Source organism: Mastigoproctus giganteus, chromosome 9 (genome assembly GCF_048544385.1).
Source record: "Mastigoproctus giganteus isolate SK-2022 chromosome 9, ASM4854438v1, whole genome shotgun sequence".
NCBI classification, from domain to species: domain Eukaryota; kingdom Metazoa; phylum Arthropoda; class Arachnida; order Uropygi; family Thelyphonidae; genus Mastigoproctus; species Mastigoproctus giganteus.
Genome location: NC_143583.1, coordinates 50975922 through 50993785, shown reverse-complemented (window position 1 = coordinate 50993785; position 17864 = coordinate 50975922). Strand labels below are relative to the sequence as shown.

At 36.1% G+C, this 17864-nt stretch overlaps 1 protein-coding gene across 5 annotated transcripts in view; it reads right to left on the bottom strand.

The window, feature by feature from the left end:
* Positions 1 to 17864, bottom strand: part of LOC150080216 (histone-lysine N-methyltransferase 2C-like) — a 1301638-nt gene that overhangs the window by 1220663 nt on the left and 63111 nt on the right. For all 5 annotated transcript variants that reach the window (XM_090381514.1, XM_090381519.1, XM_090381517.1 and 2 more), the window contains exon 4: positions 7966 to 8174. In XM_090381514.1, coding sequence (XP_090237640.1) covers positions 7966 to 8174 — 209 coding nt within the window. The remainder of the gene's footprint in view (positions 1 to 7965; positions 8175 to 17864) is intronic.

The window sequence follows — 17864 nt, the reverse complement described above, 5'->3', positions numbered from 1 at the left end:
GGTAGCCGAGCATTCTGGTCTCTTGCCAAAGCTATTGGCCGCAACTTTTGCCCATCTCTGCTTCCACCTCTGTCCAAACCAGATGGTTCTGTTGTCACTTCAGCCAAGGATAAAGCTGACCTGCTAGCATCCCATTTTTCTTCCAGCTCATGTATTAATGAACTTGGTAAAACACCTCCCACCATTCCTAACACGGTCCATTCAATGCCTCCTGTGGTCTTCCGTCAAAAGGATATATTAATTATTAATCTTAATGCTAAGAAAGCTCCAGGTCCTGATGGTATTTCTCCACTTGTTCTCAAAATCTGTGCTCCTGAACTTACTCCTATTCTTTGCCGCCTTTTTTCACTTTCTTATTCCAAAGGTGTTTTTCCTTCTGCTTGGAAATTTGCTCACATCCAGCCAGTTCCTAAAAAGGGTGACAAATCCCTCCCATCCAATTATCGTCCCATTGCAATTACTTCTACTCTTTCTAAAGTAATGGAGAAATCAATTAACCGCCAACTCTTAAACTACCTAGAAACCTTCCGTCTGATCAACGATTGCCAGTATGGATTCCGTCAGTGTCGATCCACTGGTGATATCCTGGCTTATGTTACCCATTTATGGACTACTTCAATGGAAAGGTTCGGTGAAACACAAGTACAGTCTGTCCTCGTATAGCACAATAGTTGTGTTCCTAGAAACCCTCGTGCAATATAAACAACAGGCTCTATGGGAAAAGTGGGGTTAGGTGCCGACCACCCAAGATTGAACACACATTTGGAACCAAAACATTACCAAACACAATAAATAATCGGGTAATTTTAATCGTTATAAAATACTTACGTATTTTATAACGATTAAAATACGTAATAAAAAATATAATATATATATATTTATTATATTATAATAAAGTATTTTTAGTATTTTTTAATACTAAAATTATATTAAATAAAATAGTCGTAATAAAATACTTATGTATTTTATAATACGTAAGTATAAATTATAATACGTAAGTCGTAATAAAATGCCTACGTATTTTATTACGACTATTACATAATAAAATATTGCTAATGCTTCTATCGTAAGCAAACTTGTTTTTTGTTTGATTTTCTATCCAAACAGATGACAGCCGTTCCATCTCTTCCAATTCTTGTGTCTTAATCTAATGGATTTTAATTACACTTTGAGTTGTTCCTGCTATGAAAGTTGTTTTTATTTTCTCTGCATTCTTTCTAATTCTCGGCGTTGCCTCATTTAGGTCTGTAGCACGTGCAATATCACATGGTCTTTCATTTCGCTCAAAACGTTTCAAAATTTCATATTTTTTTCTCTATCGACAGAGGCGGACTGGCCATAAGCCTTACCCGGGAAATCCCGGTGGGCCGGAGGCCGGTGTGATTTTGGCCATAAACCGTAGTATGAGGCCACTATAAATTTTCCCGGGGAAGAATCTTTGACCCAGTCCGCCTCTGTTTTTTTTTTTTTCTCTCTCTGAATCTGCATTCTTTATTCCCTAAAAACTCATTTTTAGGGAATAAAGCACAATTACAAAATGAGGAGGCACGCTTGATACACATAAACAAAGCTGCGCGCGTGTAGCAACTGAATAAACAACACCGTAAAGGCCGAGATACACTATTAAAAACCCACATTTTACTAAAGCACATTTCTGGGGTTACTACCATAAAACAATAAAAACAATTTCCAGTTTCGTTTCTGCTAGTGGAATCTGTTATAAACTAGTAGTAAACTCCATCTAATTGCATTTGCGATTATATCGATAGCTGGAATTGTGTTGGTTTTTACGTTATTATGGTGAAATGTATTTCCCCTTCACTGATATAAAACACAAATACATTTTCAGAATCTTCTTCATTCCTATCGTGTTGCGTTCGGTTGGGGTGATTCCGCGTTCGACTGCCATTTCTTGTAAACACAAAGGCGAATCGTGCATAAGCGAATTCGGTTCGTGTTATATAAGATAACGTTCCCCTATTTATAAATCGTGTATGATCGAATTCGTGTAATGTAAACACATGTTATACGAGGACTGACTGTAGTTGCTCTTGACATCTCAAAGGCTTTTGATCGTGTTTGGCATAAAGGTCTTCTAAACAAGCTTCCATCTTATGGTTTGCCAACTGTTTTTAGTAATTGGTTATCCAGTTTTCTCTCTGATCGCTCACTGAGGGTGCTGGTAGATGGCTCTCTGTCTTCTAACTTCTCCACTAATGCCGGTGTCCCCCAAGGTTCAGTTCTTTCCCCCACTCTTTTCCTCTTGTATATCATTGACCTTCTTCCACTGACTGGAAATAATATCCATAGTTTTGCCGATGATAGCAAATTGCATTCAACTTTCCGTTTTGAGAAATCTTGTCCTGCTCAATCAGATTCAATTTCTCGAAAATCTGCTACCAATTCCTTAAATGCCGATCTTCGGGTAATTCTCCAGTGGGGCAAAGACAACTTAGTTGATTTCAACCCTTCTAAAACTCAGTCTTGTCTTATATCTCGCAAAAAGGATTCTTCTGCGCCTATGCTTATCTTTAGTGACACTCCAATTTCTAGGCAAAAGGATATATCTCTTTTGGGGATTACCCTGACTTCTAATCTCTCTTGGCACAAGCACATTACAAATATTGCTTCATCTGCATCTAAAAAACTTGGTTTTCTCTTTCGCTCTCGGCGTTACTTTTCTTCCAAACAGCTGCTCATTCTGTATAAATCACAAATCCGCCCTGCCATGGAATATTGTTCCCACATCTGGGGTTGTGCCCCCAAAACTCTCTCTCAGGCTTCTTGATTCCATTCAGAAGAGGGCAGTTAGATTAATTAATGACTCATCTCTAACAAAGTCTCTCCACTCGCTTTCTCATAGATGCACTGTTTCTGCTGCATGCCTCTTCTACAGATACTTCCATGGGCACTGTTCTTCTGAATTGGCTTCTATAATTCCTGCTCTCTCTTTCAAAACAGTCCGAACACGTGCCGCCACCAGCCAACATCCATTTACTGTCCAACTTCAAACCCACAGAACCAACTTTTCATCTTCCTCATTTATTCATTCAACTGCCGTTTTCTGGAACAACCTTCCTTCATACGTATTTCCTGAAAAATTACAATCTACAGAAGTTCAAGTCCAATGTCAACAAATATCTTCTTTCGTCTTCTCAACCTCCAACCCAAGCACGGTACTAAGTACTATAGGTTCTAATACCTCTCGTGTTTGGGGTTCACATAAAAAAAAAAAAAAAAAAATTTAAAAAACTTGGTTTTCTCTTTCGTTCTCGGCATTACTTTTCTTCTAAACAGCTGCTCACTCTGTAAAAGTAAAGTGCAGCCATTATCAACCCACTGCAGGGTGGAAGCCTCCTCAACAATTCATGCTGAGGGAAATGGACCATAATCTGCCACGCTGGTCCAGTGCGGGTTGGCAGATCGACCGTATTCAGCAGTCAGGGGCTTGAACCCCGGTCTACTCAAAGAGCGTGTGCTACTGCACTCCCACTCCTGCCCATTCGGCTATGGAGGCATAAATCGCAAATCCACCCTACCGTGGAATATTGTTCCCACATCTGGAGTGGTGCTCCTAAAACCTCTCTCAGGCTTCTTGATTCCATTCAGAAGAGGGCAGTTAGGTTAATTAATGATTCATCTCGAACAGAGTCTCTCCACTCGCTGTCTCATAGACGTACTGTTTCTGCTGAATGCCTCTTCTACAGATACTTCCATGGGCACTGTTCTGCTAAACTGGCTTCTATAATTCCTGCTCACTCTTTCAAAACAGTCCGAACACGTGCAGCCACCAGCCAACATCCATTTACTGTCCAACTTTAAACTCATAGAACCAACTTTTCATCTTCCTCCTTTATTGATTCAACTGCTGTTTTCTGGATCAACCTTCCTTCATACGTATTTGCTGAAAATTACAGTCTACAGAACTTCAAGTCCAATGTCAACAAATATCTTCTTTCATCTTCTCAACCTCCAACACAAGCACAATACTAAGTACTATAGGTTCTAATACCTCTCGTGTTTGGGGTTTACATAAAAAAAAAAAAAAAAAAAAAAACTAATACTAATAATGTCATAAATGGGCAAAGCAATAATAAACCGCAGTCCCTCGTACAGCCTCATACAGTAATAGACCACTGCTCCTTGTAATGGCTAAAGATTTGCTTGTTATACCTGTGAAGCTTAACTGCCGTGATCACTTTCACCACGAAATGTTGCTTGTAAAATACATAATTTCCGGTGCCTCCATTGCCAGATGGGCAGGAGCAGCAGTGCATAGCACACGCTTCTTGATTAGACTTGGGTTCAAGCCCGTGACCACCAAATACAGAGGATGCGGAAAGATCAGGAAATGACCGCTGCATATCCCTGTAGCAATATGGCCTTAGTTGCTAATGCTCCTAATAACCAAACAACAAACAAACAAACATCATTTTCTAACAAACTCTTCTCTGTTTGCTTGCAATAGCTGAAATCTTGTTATAACCATGCTCATTATAAATGAGTTCGAATGTATGATTTATTTTTATACAAACTGGTAATTGTAAACAAAAATTTAATCACACAACCTGAACAGTCTTCAGAAAAGGACTATTTCAAAAAGAAAAATTAAATGCAAATGAAAATATTAAGGCATTGTTATTATTACATAAGGCACTTTGAGATCTTTCCTCTGGGATTTTATAAAGCCATAATGGCATATATGGCTTGATAAAATCCTTTTCTTATATCTCGATACAAAAGTCCTCACATAACTTAAGAAGTCATACTCAGCTATAAGTGCTCATATCAAAGGATACAACTGAATAGTATCTGGTTTATCTCATGATTCTGTCAGTGAGCAGAAGAGGTAAGGCAGCAGCCAACATTAAAAATTATAATATAAAAAGTGCTTTTTAAAATTATTCTGCAAGTTGGAATAATTTACAGCACAGTTCAAAAAAATGCACAGAAAAAAAGCTATTAAACAATGATGTTCTATTGATTTAGATGGAATCAAAGATAAAAGGTTCAAAATCTAGTTGGATTTTGAAACTTCAAGAATGAATTTCCCTTTTGAATGAATTTTTTTCTTGAATTTGTTTAAGATGTACAGTTGTGCCCCCGTATCCGCTGATTCAGTTACCTGCGGTAAACCACGGGAAAAAAAAACAAAAACAACGCGTACTACTCACGTGCCCAATACGATGTTTCCTTTTATTTTATATGATGTCAATTTTAAATCGAATAGCTTCCCTTTATTTTTTACAATGTTGCGTATGGTTTGGTCACCAACATTATAATGTTTCTTTAAAGATTTAACGGATCCACCATTTTCAAACTTTTTAATAATTTCACGTTTTCGTTTAATTTGAAAGCACAACTCTTGCATTTGCCTATCATTTTTGTGATTTCTAATAAAAAAAAAAAGTTACTATAAAAAAAAATTCCGACATCCCGACTTAAATAACGAAACTAAATTTTTCCTTTTGTGGTGCAACAGAACACAACAATCGACACGACTTCTTAAATCAAATTAAACATTTGGTCTCTTTTTTTTTGAGTGGTAGGTGTGAAGACAGTGTGAGTTGCAAGATAATAGGTACACTAATCTCCCAATGACGACTTATAATGCCAGTTCCTGTCGCTTATTTACGACTTGCAAAATATCTGTTTATACCTACTCTAGTTATTACTTGAATTTTATGATTTCTGGTTGATTTTTTTTTTTTTTTTTTTTTTAATTGGAGTCTCGAAGTGTCCCAATTAATCCCAGTTAATCCAATCCCAGTAAATAGAGAGTCTGCTGTACTTTATTATTACCGTATTTCATGTTGGTAATGTCTTACTGTGTGTTTCATTTATCAATTAAACTTTATTATACATATGTATGTACAATAAAATCACGTTATATATGGGGTCAGCAGGTGTTCGCTTATATCCGCGGTTTCAGTCATCCACGGTAGGTCTTGGAACATATCCCCTGTGGATACGGAGGTCTTACTGTAGTTGGAGAAGTTCTTTGTTGAATGTTTCAACACTTCTCCAACACTCTGCGACGCTCTTCCGGTGACAAAAAAATAATAATTTTGGAAATTTAAGAAGTGTTAAATGAGATACGTGTCAGTCCTTTGCAACCGTGATTTTCAACACTTGTAAATCATTTTGAGAGGTCCAGGTTCAAATCAAATTAAATACCAGAGGAAATCTTAAAGCCTCTTCAAATCAGGATGTAATTAGTTAATCTCAGGTGTTGGGAAATTTTCCTCTGCTAGTTTATTCCAGGTTTTTCAGCCTGTGAACTCATCTGTATAGACATACCATAAACTATCGACAAAAGAACACAGATAGAAGGAAGTGATAATGAGGGTGATTATAGTATATGGACAGAAGAAGAAATAGCAAGTGCAGTTCACTGAGAAAAATCTGTGGGTGAAGCAAGAAATGAAGAGGAAAAAGAAGAAGAATAAGAAGAAGAAAATAAATCGGTCAACTATTGAGTGGCGGGCACTCAGGATGAAGGATCCATGTTACAAATGGTCATCAGTGTGTAGTATCTCAAATAGAGAGCTTTATGATAACTGAAAAGTTTCTAGTACCACGGCTTGGTACTAGAAACTTGAGGAAGAAAAAAGCCTAAAATTGAGAAACTAATGAAAATGTTGTCTATTTGAGTCTTTCCAGTTGTTGTGAATGACAAGGGTGGGAGAAGCAACTCTGGCTTCTTCCTGGAGAATCGATTAAAGTCTTTGGGGAGAAGCAACTGGCAGGCGAGAGCTGTGCAAGACTCTGCGCAGACACTCCCTATCACTGCCACCTCAACACTGGCTCTCTGAGTATCTCCTTGCTGGGATAGCTCCAGCTTTGAAAATTGTTAAAAAATACTTCACTGCAAAATTTATAAATAACCTTTATAAAATTATTAACTAACTATTTAGCAACCTTTTTTTCACCAAAAGGAGAGTTACTTAGTACAAAGAGTGCACTATCGAAGTGCAATAAAAAATTGGTTTTTTAATTTCAACAAAAAAAGTAAATGATAGATTTCAATCGGAATAGCTTTCCCTTGATAAGCATCGAATAATGCGTAGCTAATGTGATTTTTAAATTTTTTGCTCCACTAGCGACAGAAATAAAGGGGGAGCACGAAAATTACTCGCATTTTCCTGTCTGGCGCTGCCATTTTTAATTTTAAAAATATTTTAAAATTATATTTTAAACCTACTCATTGAACAAATTTTTGTCAACAACGATCAATATGGCATTATATTGGCTCACATGATATACAAACCCATGCAAAATTAAGTCAATAGGCTGAGTGGTTCCAAAGATACAATGCTGTGACAAACGGACAGACAACCGAGTGACATTATAAGGGTCCTTCATTAGACTACGGACCCTAAAAAAAGTTAATTACACGGAGTCAGAAGCTATCTGAATGCTCTTATTCATTTTACTAATTCCGAGGAGGAATTCAAAATATAATTTGATGAGAGAAATGAAGAACATCATTGCATAACAGCAATATAATAGTATTTTTACTCAATAGAAAATTTACAATTTCTTCAAAAAAATAGAGAATAAAATTTTGGAGGGACCATTCATATCTGATTAAATTTGTCGTTATTAACATTTAACACATTAATTTAAATTTACTATCTAAAAACCTAAATTTTTTTTTTTGTATTCTTATTTGATTTTAACTCTTTATATTCAATTTTGAGTTGAATATAAACATTTATAAAATTTTCTTTTTCTTTTGCCACGTGTGCCTTAATAATACCATTTAAATATGTTTCTTTTCATGAACTATAACTTGAAAATATTTACATATAATTATGTTCTGTATAATTATGGACTGTTTGCTATTTCAAACTTCCCCTACACCAAATTACTAAGCTTTTACTATAAATCAAATAATATAAATTGTTGGTATATAACTACAAGTATAAAATTTTATAAATTTTTAAAATCATCATTATTAACCAATTTCTAGAGGATTTGAACTGGGGCCATGACATTCAACTTGAAATCCTGAAGAAAGCGGTGTTAACAATGAATTAGCTTCCTGATTTTCAGGAGTTTGCAAACTATCCATACAAGCTGATGAAGACATTAAATGAGTTGGTCCTGAGGGCAATATAATTGCTCGATGAGCCATCTCTCGTGTCCTCATCCTTGGTCTGCCTGGAAATCTAGAATGAAACAGAATTGCATAATTCTTGTTAAAATAAATAAATTTTTATCATAATGTAAGAAAAAAATTAATGTAAATATCATACATCCATAATAATATAAAAATTATATTACATGAAAAACAACTGTATTCATTAAAATTCTAAGTTATGAATTACTGTAAATCCTCCCTAATTCAATTACAGTTAATCTGCTGGATGCCGGATAATCCGGATCGAAATATGAAATATTCTGTTCACAGATGAGTACTTTGAAAGACACAGGATTTAGGAAGGTAGATGAGTCACTCTGATGGCATGCTGATTGACTGCACAGAGAGAGAGAGATATATATTGTTATTGTTTGGTTTTTAGGAGCATTAGCAAATAAGGCCATATTGCTCTGGAGATATGCGGTGGTCATTCCCTGACATTTCCGCATACTCCATATTTGGTGGTCACAGGCTTGAACCCCGGTCTAATCAAGAAGCGTGTGCTACATATTGCTACTCCTGCCCACCTGGCTACGGAGGGAGGGAGAGAGAGAGAGAGAGAGAGAGAGAGAGAACATATATTACATGGTCTTGCATGTTGTTCGGTATCATTGTTGACTGAGTAGGACAGATGTTATTGCTTATATCGCTTCATTTGCATACTTCTTCATACATATATATGTAGATTCAAGAAACACTTGTCAATGTGAACTGAAGATGACAAATGAAGAGCAAGATAAACACCGACAAGGACAAAGTTGAGTATACTGAGTTATGCAAAGCCATTAGAAAGAGACTCAGAGAGGACATAAGAAGATATAACACAAGAAAAGCAGAACAAGCATTAAGGGAAAACAAAGGACTTAAATCAGCAGCCACAAGCAGTAATACAGAAAGACAAATGATACTGATACTGAAACTGAAGAATAGCAATGGTGTACTTATAAATAGCAGAGAAGGCATAATTCAAATAGCAGAAGACTACTATAAAGAATTATATAAGGAATGAGGGAATGACAACAGCAGTGGGGAAGATGGATTGAAAATTAGTAACACATACAACATACCCGATATTCTCCCTGATGAGGCACCTCCGTAGCCAGGTGGGCAGGAGCCGCAGTGAGTAGCACATGCTTCTTGATTAGACCGGGGTTCGAGCCCATGAGCCACCAAATACGGAGGATGCAGAAAGGTCAGGGAATGACCACCGCATATCCCCAGAGCAATATGGCCTTAGTTGCTAATGCTCCTAAATAACAACAACCTCCCTGATGAGGTAGAACATGCATTGAAGAAAATGAAGAATCAGAAGGCCCGGGGGAAGATGAAGTTACTGTAGAGTTGTTAAAATTGGGAAGGAAGTGACATGACACAAAAACTGGCAAGACCCTTAACAAAATGCATTAGAAAAGGTGTGATGCCTAAGGAGTATAATAATGCAATCATAATTTTGCTGCATAAGAAAGAGATAAATCTGAACTCTGAAATTATAGACCAATCAGCTTGTTGTCCCACATCTAAAAGTTGTTCAGGGATTATTACTAACAGATTAGAAAGAATACTTGATGAGAATCAACCAAAAGAACAAGCTGGCTTTAGGACAGGATTCGTCTTCACCTTTGGATCACCTTCACATAATATTGCAGCTAATAGAAAAAGCAAATGAATGTAAAACACCATTATGCCTGGAATTTGTGGATTATAAAAAGGAATTTGACTCCATACAGCATAAGGCAATGTTTCAGGCACTGGAAAAACAAGGCATAGATAGCACATATATTATGATTTTGAAGAAAATATATGAGAATGCTACCTCCTTTATTAGACTAGATAATGATAGTAACAAATTTAAAATTGAGAAAGGAGTTTGACAATTAGACACAGTATCTCCGAAGTTATTTACTGCTGCCCTTGAGGAAGCTTTCAGAAGATTAGACTGGTTGCAGAAAGGAGTCAATGTGAATGGAGAGTATCTAAACCATTTATGATTTGCAGATGACATTGTGATCACAAGCCACAATCCCTAAGAATTAGATGGAAATATTAATCAGTTATGCAGAATTAGTAAGGATTTCGGACTAAAGATGAATATGGCTAAAACAAAAGTAATGAACAAGTATGCCACAGGAAGGATGTAATCATTGAAGGAGCAGTAACTGAAAAGGTGGATTCATATACTTCTTTGAGACAAGTCATTGGGACAGCTGTAATAATGATAAATGGTTGGAAGTCAAGAGAAAAATAAATTTTGGATGGATAGCATTCAGGAAATAGTCACATACTGAGGAGCAATATCCCAATTCGTCTGAAATGTAAAATAATAAACCAATGTATACTCCCCACCATGATTTTTAGAAGTGAAACTTAAGCACTCACCAAAAGAATGGAACAGAATGGAAGATGGAAAGAATGGAAGAGAAGATGAAAACTGATTCCTAATATAATTCGTTCCATTCTTCAAAGAATGGACAAATTATATGGAGCAAAGAATGAGAACGAATTATATTAGGAATCAGACTGTTAGATAAGAAGAGAAACACATGGATTAGGCAGCAAACAAAAATAAAGGACATTCTTATCAAAACTAAAGAACTGAAATGAACTTGGGCAGGACATATAGCGCTCAAAGACAAGAAACACAGCTGGACTAAGAAAATAACAGAATGGTACCCAAGAGGAGCTAAAAGAAAACCTGGAAGACAACAACGGAGATGGACAGATGAAATTCATGAATTTGCAAGTAGCAAATGGTAGCAAATTGCCCAAAACAGAAAGAATTGAAACGTTGCTGGAGAAGCCTTCATCCCACAGTCGATTGAAAACTACTTATAATGATGACGATACATATACATAAGTTAACATATTTTACATAATTATAGGTTCTAAAGAATTGAAATAAAAAGAAAACACATTACTTTAACTATCATTAATAAGTTGAAAGCAATAGAACAACTTGAAAATGGTGTTCCTGGAAAAAAAAATTGCTGAATGATTTGGTAATGGCCAACAGACTGCATCAGATATTAAAAAAACAAAAAGAATCTATAAAGGCATTTGCTTTAAAATTCAATGTGGGGAGTGATAAAAGCAGCGCATCAAATAGATTGACATTAAAAAAGCCAAAAGAAGTGCTGCTGGAAGAAGCTGTGTTTAAGTGGTATTCACAGCAACAAGCAACTGGCATTGGCATGTGTGGTGTTGAGCAAAAGTCAGCAGCAGAAAAGTTTGCAAAGCATCTGAAGTTACACAATTTTACTTGCAGTTCAGCATGGTTGTGGCAATTTAGACAAAGGCACAAAATATCACTAATAGAAAAAGTTTGTGGTGATGTTGAAGGTGTTGTGCTATTTAGAAAAAAATTAAATGAAATAATAATACAATGAGATCTTTATTATTCTTAAATATATAATACTAATAAAATAGGACTGTTTTGGCATTGGCCACCAGAAAATACAAGTGTCTCATACTAAACAAGTTTCTCATACACAGTGGACAACACCAGGGTGGAAAAGGAGAAAGAAGTTTTCAGCACTACTTTGTGCCAATGCAGATGGAACTCATTGGCTAAAGTCTGTTGTGGTTGGCAAGTCTAAGAATCCAAGGGCATTAAAAGAATGTATGCGCATATTGCCTGTCTACTACAATTCACAAAATGCTTGGTTCACACAAGAAATTACAAAGAATTTGTTCCATAACCACTTCATACCTGAATTCAAGAGGTACCAGAAAGAAGTGTTGAAATTTTCAGATTACCAGATTAAAGCACTTCTAATCCTTGGCAATGCCCATGCACATCCAGATATTGAAAATATGTCCAGTAAGGATGGTAAAATAAAGTGCTTGGCTTTGCCACCAAATACAACTGCCTTAACACAGCCCAAGAACCAAGGCATCATTATAGCCTGGAAGAGGCTCTACAAGTACAAGTTCCTTGATCAGATGATGATAGTCTTGAAAGACAGAATGGATGAAGATAATGACACAAGAGGAAGGAGGACACTAAAAAATATCAAATTATACAATATCAAGTGTGCTATCATCAACTTGGCCAATGCATGGAGGGACACTAAAAAGGAAACTTTAGTGAATGGCTGGAAAAAACTCTTGCAAAGTACAGATTGCTTTGCAAGGATGATATTGCCTTTAAGGGATCAGAGGACTTTCAGACTGTGTTGAGGGCAGCTAGAGGGATTAAATAATGTAAGAAAATATACAAGAATGGCTTGAACTGGAAGAAGGAGATTGTGGATTTAAGCTTCTGACAGAGAAAGAAATTGCTGCAAATGTTATTAAGGATTCTGCTAAGGAAGAATCAGACAATGAACTAGATGAACAACAAGACTCTACAATTAAGAAGAAACTTTTTAGATCTGCAAAAGATGGCATTGATGCAGTAATCAATTATGTGGAGTCTTCAACAATTGAAAAACAGCAGAGGTATTATGAACATGTTATAATACCAGCAGCAAAGGTCTGTTTAGACAAAAGTTGATATTTTCTTCAAATTTGTTACATTCAAGAACAAGCACAACCTCTGAGTCTTCTATCTATGGATAAACGTATTGTCTTTTTATAGTTTTTAAATAAAGGCTCTACAGTGATATTTTTATTTATTTTCATCAGCACTACCTATATCATTAAATTTTCCATTTATTTGTATTCTAAATTTTTTTTATCTTTTATGGCTATCTTTTCTTCACTAATACAGATTATCACGGGTTTACTGTATATTCTTCTAAATAATCTTGTTTTTAAGCATATAACAGTATAATTTATTTTTGTTCACACAACACAGTGACAACAATAATACTTTTGATAAAAATGCCAACTATTATTTTGACCAGATTTATTCTATTAATTTTTTTTTTTTTTTTTATATGAGGGCGTTCAATAAATTATCTACCTACCTACAAAGGAAATGAGACAGAGGCAAAAATCTGTTTTTATTTTTCAATGTAACTCCTCTAAACTTCAATACACTTGTTCGATTTTGTTGGCAATGAGGAAATACCAGACAAATAAAATTCTCTGTCCTGTCCATCAGAGAACACAGAAACAGCAGGCTTCAGTTCATTATCATCAGCAAAGTGACGTCCACATACATTTTTCTTGAGGTGTCAAAACAGGAAATAGTCAGTGGGAAACCAGATCCAGTCTGTAGGTGGATGGGTAAGTTGTGTAAAGTCACAATCTCTCAAAGCAGCAGCAACAGCATGTGACCTGTGCACTGGTGCAGTGTCCTGAAGAAGTAGAATTCCTCTGGAAAGTTTTCCATGGCATTTTACTTTTATGACATCCCTTAGGTTATATAGTAGGGATGCATATGACCCCCTAGTGACTGTCTGCTTGTGTTCCAGTGAATGTACAAACTTCCTTCAGCATCCCAAAAAATGGTGGCCATAATCTCGCCAGCTGAAGGTGGTGTCTGAAATTTGGGGTGGAGGAGAACAGTTGTGCTTCCATTGCATTGATTCTTGCTTGGTCTCAGGATTCCAGTGATGAACCCATGTTTCGTATAACAATTCTGGAGATGAAAGTTTCAAGATTACTTCCATAAAGCTCTAAATTCTCTTCACAACGCCATACTCTCAATTGCTTCTGCACAGGGGTAAAAAATCAGGGACGCGCCTTGCACTGACTTACTCATCCCCAAATGTTCGTGGAAGATGGTTTTAACTGTTCCCTCAGATATGTCACATTCCCTAGAGATTTGGGACACTTTTAAACCTTTGTCATTCAGCACAACAGTTTCCACAGCTTGGCACATTTCTGGAGTGGTCGCTGTCACAGGCCTTCCTGGACGTGGATCATCTTCGACGGACTCTCTATGCCACTTGATTTGCTTTGACCAGAATTTCACCTGGTACTCTGAAGGTGCACTGTTGCCATATACAGCTACCACCCTTTCATGAATACCCTTTGGCTCATTTCCTTCTTTGGTGAGAAACTTGATAACTGAACAATGCTCCAATTTCAGCAAATCCATAATTTGATACAGATGTCTTCCTTCTTTCTGTTACAGCAGCAGCAGAACAACCTAAAATCATAGTGGAATCAAAATTAGTACGATTCAAGTTGAGATATATAGAAACATGGCAAATCATGAATCATTGAAATATAACTATGGGAAGTACCTTAAGTAGATAATTTATTGAACGTCCCTCGTATATGCATAGTGTTATGAAAGCTCTATTCACCTGCAGAACCTTCCTACCCATGTTTCCGAGAAAAAAATTTATGAAATTTATGAAAAAATATTTTCCTGTATTCAACTTGGTGAAAAAAATACTCCCACAAAATATTCCCAAACAACTAGGAGACAACAGATAGATCTGTGAAACTTGTGAACCAATGATTGAGGGAAAACTGTATTTATGAAAAGTTAAATTGAATATTAATATAGCTTTCAGGAGAATGGAAACAATTTGTCTTATTTCTTACTAAGTGTTCCTCACAATTGCATCTGTACGATGCATCCAGTGCTTGCAGATGTTTCAATTTAAGAGAACCAAACATTGAATTGCATTTTTATGTAATACAGTAAACCCCCACTATTCGCGGGGATTACATTCCTGAGAAATGCCGCGAATAACGAAAACGCAAATACTGAGTTACGGCTCCCATAGTAATAAAGGGGCGCCATTCCAAAGTATGAAATATATATGTACCTTCATAATATGAACTATGTACATAGACAGTACATGGTGAAATGCAAGCATATGGCATCGAAATGAAAATAAGAAACAATTTAATATTAAATGTAATATTTATTAGAAATTTCAAACAAATCTTTCAAACCAGCGCCTTTGCTAGTAAAAAACTTATCCCGCCAGTGGCTATCACCTGTTTCGCTAACGTGTTGATAAAGGAGTTTTGCCTTTTCACGAATGATGAGTTAACTTAACAGAATTTTATTTTGAGTTCGGTCTTCTATCCACAATTTAACATCACGAGTTACATAGCAAATTTTTGAAGCAATTAGCGCATTTTCACGGACACTACGGTGGATTATTTCTTCCGATTTCTTGATTGATCTTACCCTTGACTCATGTTTTGCAACTGACGAGACACTTTCACCATTAGAAATTTTGTCTAATAACTCAATTTTACTTGCATCACCTTCTTTGATCTTTTCACAATTCCCTTGTTATTCGTAGCCATATTTTTGTTTGATTGATTGATTTAGATTTTATTGGCGCATTAGCAGCTTTGACTATAATGCGCCTTTGTACAGGTTAGAAAGAACTTATCCACAATAAAGTCACTTTCTTCCATTAACACACTAGAAAAAGTCTGTTTTACATTGCCAAACAGTAGATTTAATCACTTTTGTAAGCATATCAATTGATAAATTTATTCAATTTATAAGCATATAAATTAAAAGCAAACAACGAAACCTTCCATGACAAGCGCATAACACACACTGAACAAGGATTAGCAAGAAACATCCACGCTCGCGATTTTGTCACCCCTCCCCCCCACCCACTGAGCGCTGTTTTGACTGGGAAAGATAATTTTAGCCACGCCCATGTTTTTTTATGGCGGAAAATGTTCACGGCACTTTAAAATTCACATTTTTTTAGGTTTCATTTTATATTAAATCAGCGACCGCGAATACAGATACCGCGAATAGCGGGGGTTTACTGTATACATGTTTGGTGTTGCAACAGAAAACCAATAATTTTTTATGCTAATTTAATATAGTCTTTTTATTTCACATATTTGTAAGTCTATACTGTAAAGATAAACTGCATCCCAAGTTTAGGGATAACAAAATCACAGTGGAAATAATATTTCAAATAAAATGGCAATGTTTAGTTAAGTAATAATTACTTAACTAAACAGGCTAATGATAATACATAACAGGTGAAGAAAAAAATATATATATATTACAAGAAAGTGTGGCTCTTTTCCAGGTCTTTATCCATATGTAAAAATTGTTAGTAATCGGAAGTTCAGTGAATTACATAAGACTGCAAATTCAATGATTTAATAAGAAAAACTATTAATCATATTAATAATTTTATCATTAATTTTATATTTTATTAATCAAAAATTACATTACGATCAATAAAAAAATTTCTATTTATACTGGGTTCTCCAACTTGGTCACATAAATTCCAAGTTGGAGAATGTGAAGGTACTATATCCAGATAATCAATGTAGTGGTAAATATGTTTGTGTAGTATAGCAGGGCTGCATTTGTTTGTGTTGAGTGATTGGCCTCAGCCTAACAAGTAGCAGAGTACCGCCCACTAGTTTCCATCCTTTCCCCATGGAGGCAGACCACAATGTCTTACAGATGTTCCAAATGCATCACAAAGTAATAAAACCTACCCTATTATCCATGGAATATCAGCAACAAAAAAAAAAAAAAAAAATCAGGTCCAAATGTCCCGAAGTATGAAGTCAAGGATTGCACAAGGTTAGTGATAACAATACTCAGTGACTACAAGATTCCAGCAGCACAGCACAGCACAATGAACCAAGCTATCATGTAAAGGAAGTAATGGTGTGTTGAAGTGGCACAAGGACCATCAGTCTACAACAGGAACGTGTCAGATAGCATAGGGAACACAGTACTCAGTAACAATAAGATAATAGAAGCACAATACAATGAACAGGTAAAAATTAAATAAATTATATCCTCCTTCATATAAATTCATGGTCTTTCCAAACATCTTCAAGTCATGCAACACTAGGAACCACACAGGATGCACAAGAGAAATTGACTTCTAATAAAATTCTAATAAAACAATAGAAGCACCCAAAGAAAAACAAGTTTATATAAACATCTGAGTCCAAATACATCTTTGCACCTTCTCATAATGAGCTCTTAGTTGTAACACTGAAAGCCAAAGAACACACACAAGTTCATAAAATGCCCACATTCCAGGAACCATCCACACGTCTCTAGTAGCCTGGTCTGCTGACGAGGCTACTAGAGACGGTCGTGTTCCAAGCCGCTAAGTGGATTTTTCTTATTTATTGATTTGAAATTATTGTTTTTCTAAAACTTTTGATTTAAATTTAGTAGTATAACATTATTTTGTGATTTTCTCATTAACTTGGTGTATTTATTCTTTACTCGGCCTTGTAATTGCATAAAAATATCGGTAAAGGTTTCCACGTGTTTCGACTCCGTTACCGTTCGTAATTTTCCCGCCATTGTGATACGATAGTTGTATGCCGTACTAGATAGCGTTAGTTGAACTTCGTTAGCAGTTAAATTGTACGTTTAAATAAATACATATAACGACTTAGATTACAAATGTAATATAATTAATTATATTTAACATAATTAATAACATAACATAATTAATTATAATTAATTAATAAATTAATATAATCATGACTCAAACCAGAGCAGCAAAGCAAAAGGCTCAAGCTAATGGAAGCGCTGTGGCTCAGAGCAGAACTGAGGGGGGCAGTTGTCCTCTGACTCACAGCCTTATAAAATGCACTGTTTGCTTGATGTTTGCAGAGCAATCGGGTACGGGACATGATACTGCCAAGGGGGATGTCTTTGTGTGTGCGCGATGCAAGGAGTGTATCGATATCAGGCAACAACTCGGCGTTATTGTGGGCCTATATGAGAGCTTGAAGGACAGGGTGGATGCCCTCGAAGAAACTAAATTGAGGGGCCCATCAAGCTCTCAGCTGCCCACATCAACGCCAGAGCTTGCACTTGGGCATCGCGTGACACAGAGGCAACCCC